Source organism: Poecilia latipinna, unplaced genomic scaffold (assembly GCF_001443285.1).
Source record: "Poecilia latipinna isolate Pla-1442-1.1 unplaced genomic scaffold, P_latipinna-1.0 Scaffold1654, whole genome shotgun sequence".
In the NCBI taxonomy this organism is placed as follows: domain Eukaryota; kingdom Metazoa; phylum Chordata; class Actinopteri; order Cyprinodontiformes; family Poeciliidae; genus Poecilia; species Poecilia latipinna.
The window spans coordinates 59,826-62,751 of NW_015114270.1; the positions used below are offsets into that span (position 1 = coordinate 59,826).

General features: G+C 42.4%; 1 protein-coding gene across 2 annotated transcripts in view; it reads left to right on the plus strand.

The window, feature by feature from the left end:
* Window positions 1-967: 967 nt before the first annotated feature.
* The window catches only part of LOC106964307 (nuclear factor 7, brain-like), a 6,534-nt gene continuing 4,575 nt past the window's right edge, over window positions 968-2,926 (plus strand). Inside the window, exons 1-2 of one of the 2 annotated variants that reach the window (XM_015059726.1) lie at window positions 968-1,288; window positions 1,359-2,516. In XM_015059726.1, the coding sequence (XP_014915212.1) occupies window positions 1,376-2,516 (1,141 nt within the window). In that variant the 5' untranslated portion in view covers window positions 968-1,288; window positions 1,359-1,375. Of the gene's footprint in view, window positions 1,289-1,358; window positions 2,921-2,926 lie in introns of those variants that run through there. The other variant, XM_015059725.1, reaches the window with a different exon arrangement.

The following is a 2,926-nucleotide window of genomic DNA, read 5'->3' on the forward strand; positions in this document are numbered from 1 at the left end:
CTCAGTAACTTCACTGAACGATGAGCTTTTAACCAAAATTCACAGTTTAATTTCATCAGTTTCATATATCTGCCTAAAACCTGATTTGGAAAACTGTTTATTTTGCCTGATTTTATTTTATAGTTTTATTTAAATGAATTATTTTCATTTTGATCTAACAAACCAAAACTTCCTCATAAGTTTAAATTTGGGTCATTTTTAAAGATTAAATGGTTGATGCTGTGATCAGCTTCAGTCTTGGTTGGTTTTATGATTTATTCATCAAACTTAATGAGACATTTTACAGTTTTACAGCTTGTAATGCAGTTTTTTCTTGCTGGTTTTTCCTGCTTATATAAACTGGCTCTATTATATTTTCTTCATCTGTCACAGCAGAGCAGGATCTCCTGTAAATGTTTGAACGTTTCCTCACTGGTTTGACTCAGATCTCATTCAGCTGTTCAGTCTCTGTTTTATGCTCAGTAACCAAAGAGGAATCACCTGTTTCTGACCGTTAGAAGGTAAAAAGATCAGCATGAACTAAAGTATCTGTTTAAAACTGTCACTGAAATCCTCAGTTTGCAGTCGGAGCAATGATTGTGTTGCTCTTTGCCAGCAGGAAGGAGGAGGAGACACTGAATCATTAGAGGGTCATTATTTTACTGCAACAGCTTTTATTATTTTATTTCTTCTCTGGTTTTATTTTTGGTTTATATTTAAAGTAACTTTAAAATACTCCAGCTGAAAACTGGAGTTTTTACTGTTTCCCAGTTTTCAGAATAAAAAATATCAGAGCATTGATGGAATTTAAATCAAAATATTTCTGATTCTGATCCAGTTGTTGTGAAAACTGGACAAACTTTCCTCAACACCAAACATCATTTTCACCTCCAGAGTCTGAAACTGACAGAAAAACAGCAAACAGAAGGAAACTGAACATGAAATGTGTTCATTTTTCATAGATAGTGGAAGANTTTTATGAGAGGAAAAATATATTTTCACTTGAAGCAGAAACAAAGTCATGAATCAGAAAAACTGTAGTTTTAATAAAACTGCAGATTAAGATTAAATCCTCTAGAGGGCGCCACATCTCCGCCTAAAGACTGATTCAAACAGGAAAACCTGGAAAAACCAGGAAACAGTTGATAGAGAAAAACTCACTGAGTAAACACCCTGAGGATGAACTCTGACTCCTGCCTTCGTCTCCGACTGAAATCAAACTAACTCTGAACAAGGAGAGCAGAGAGAGAACTGAGCAACTAGGCACTGGAACACAGACTGCTGCAGGAGGAAAAACAAGCAAATCAAAGTAAGTTCATAAAGTTTCTACAGAGAGAAACTGACTTCCTGGTTTGACTTTCTGTCTGCTGTGGTTTCAGCTTCACTCTGAGACAAAATGGCTTCCAGATCAGACGATGATCTCTGCTGTCCGGTCTGTCTGGAAATATTTAAGGATCCGGTTCTTCTGTCATGCAGCCACAGCTTCTGTAAGGAGTGTCTGCAGAAACACTGGAGAGAGAAACCAGGAAGAGAGTGTCCAGTTTGTAGGAAAAGATCAGCATCAGATGCTCCTCCCTGTAATCTGGCTCTGAAGAATCTGTGTGAGTCTTTGTTACAGCAGAGAAACCAAAAAGCTTCAGAGGGTCTCTGCTCTCTGCACTCTGAGAAACTCAAACTCTTCTGTCTGGACCATCAGCAGCCAGTGTGTCTCGTCTGCAGAGATTCAGAAAAACACACCAAGCACAGATTCAGACCCATCGATGAAGCTGCTCAGCAACACAGGAAGAAACTTGAGGAAACTCTGGAGCCTTTAAAGGAGAAGCTGGAGCTCAGGAAGAAAGTTCAGGAGGAGTTTGATCAGACAGCAGAACACCTGGAGGTCCAGGCCCGACACACAGAGAGGCAGATTAGGGAGCAGTTTAAGCAGCTTCATCAGTTTCTAGCAGAGGAAGAGGAGGCCAGGCTGGCTGCACTGAGGGAGGAAGAGGAGCAGAAGAGAGGGATGATGAAGGAGAAGATGGAGGCTCTGAGCAGAGAGATAGCAGCTCTTTCAGACACAGTCAGAGCCACAGAGGAGGAGCTGAGAGCTGCAGACGTCTCATTCCTGCACAACTACAAGGCTGCAGTGGAAAGAGTCCAGCGCTGCCCCCTGCTGGAGGATCCACAGCTGCCCTCAGGAGCTCTGATAGACCAGGCCAAACATCTGGGCAACCTGGCCTTCAACATCTGGAGCAACATGGAGACCATGGTGACCTACACTCCTCTGGTTCTGGACCCAAACACGGCTGGTAAAGAACTCCATCTGTCTGAAGATCTGACCAATGGGAGGAGAGGAGAGAGACAGCAGCTTCCTGGTAATCCAGAGAGGTTTTATGGTCCCTACGCTGTTCTGAGTTCTGAGGGTTTTAACTCAGGGAACCACAGCTGGGATGTTGATGTTGGAGACAGTGAATACTGGAGACTTGGTGTGTTAGAAGAGTCTGTTCAGAGGAAGGGCGGCATACAGTCTGGATGGTTGGTTATATGGTTATATTCAGGTGAATACTCAGCATGGTCTCCTCCAGCTCCTTCCTCTCGTCTCTCAGTCCAGAAGAATCTCCAGAGGATCAGAGTGAATCTGGACTGGGACAGAGGAAAACTGTCCTTCTCTGATCTGGATACTAACACACACATACACACCTTCACACACACCTTCACTGATAGGATGTTTCCATTCTTCGCCACTGATAAAACATTAAAGATCGTACCGATGAAGATCTCAGTGATGAAGCAGCAGCTCTGATGATCTCAGCATGAAGATCAAAGTCCAATAAAAACTTATTGATCAGATTGAAACTCTGAGTTTTAAAGAGGAAACTGGAGACGATCTGATCATCTGGAAACTTCTTCATCTGTGATCAGATTCAGATTCATCTCCAGGCTGCAGGAAGCAGCAGGGCAGCGTTAA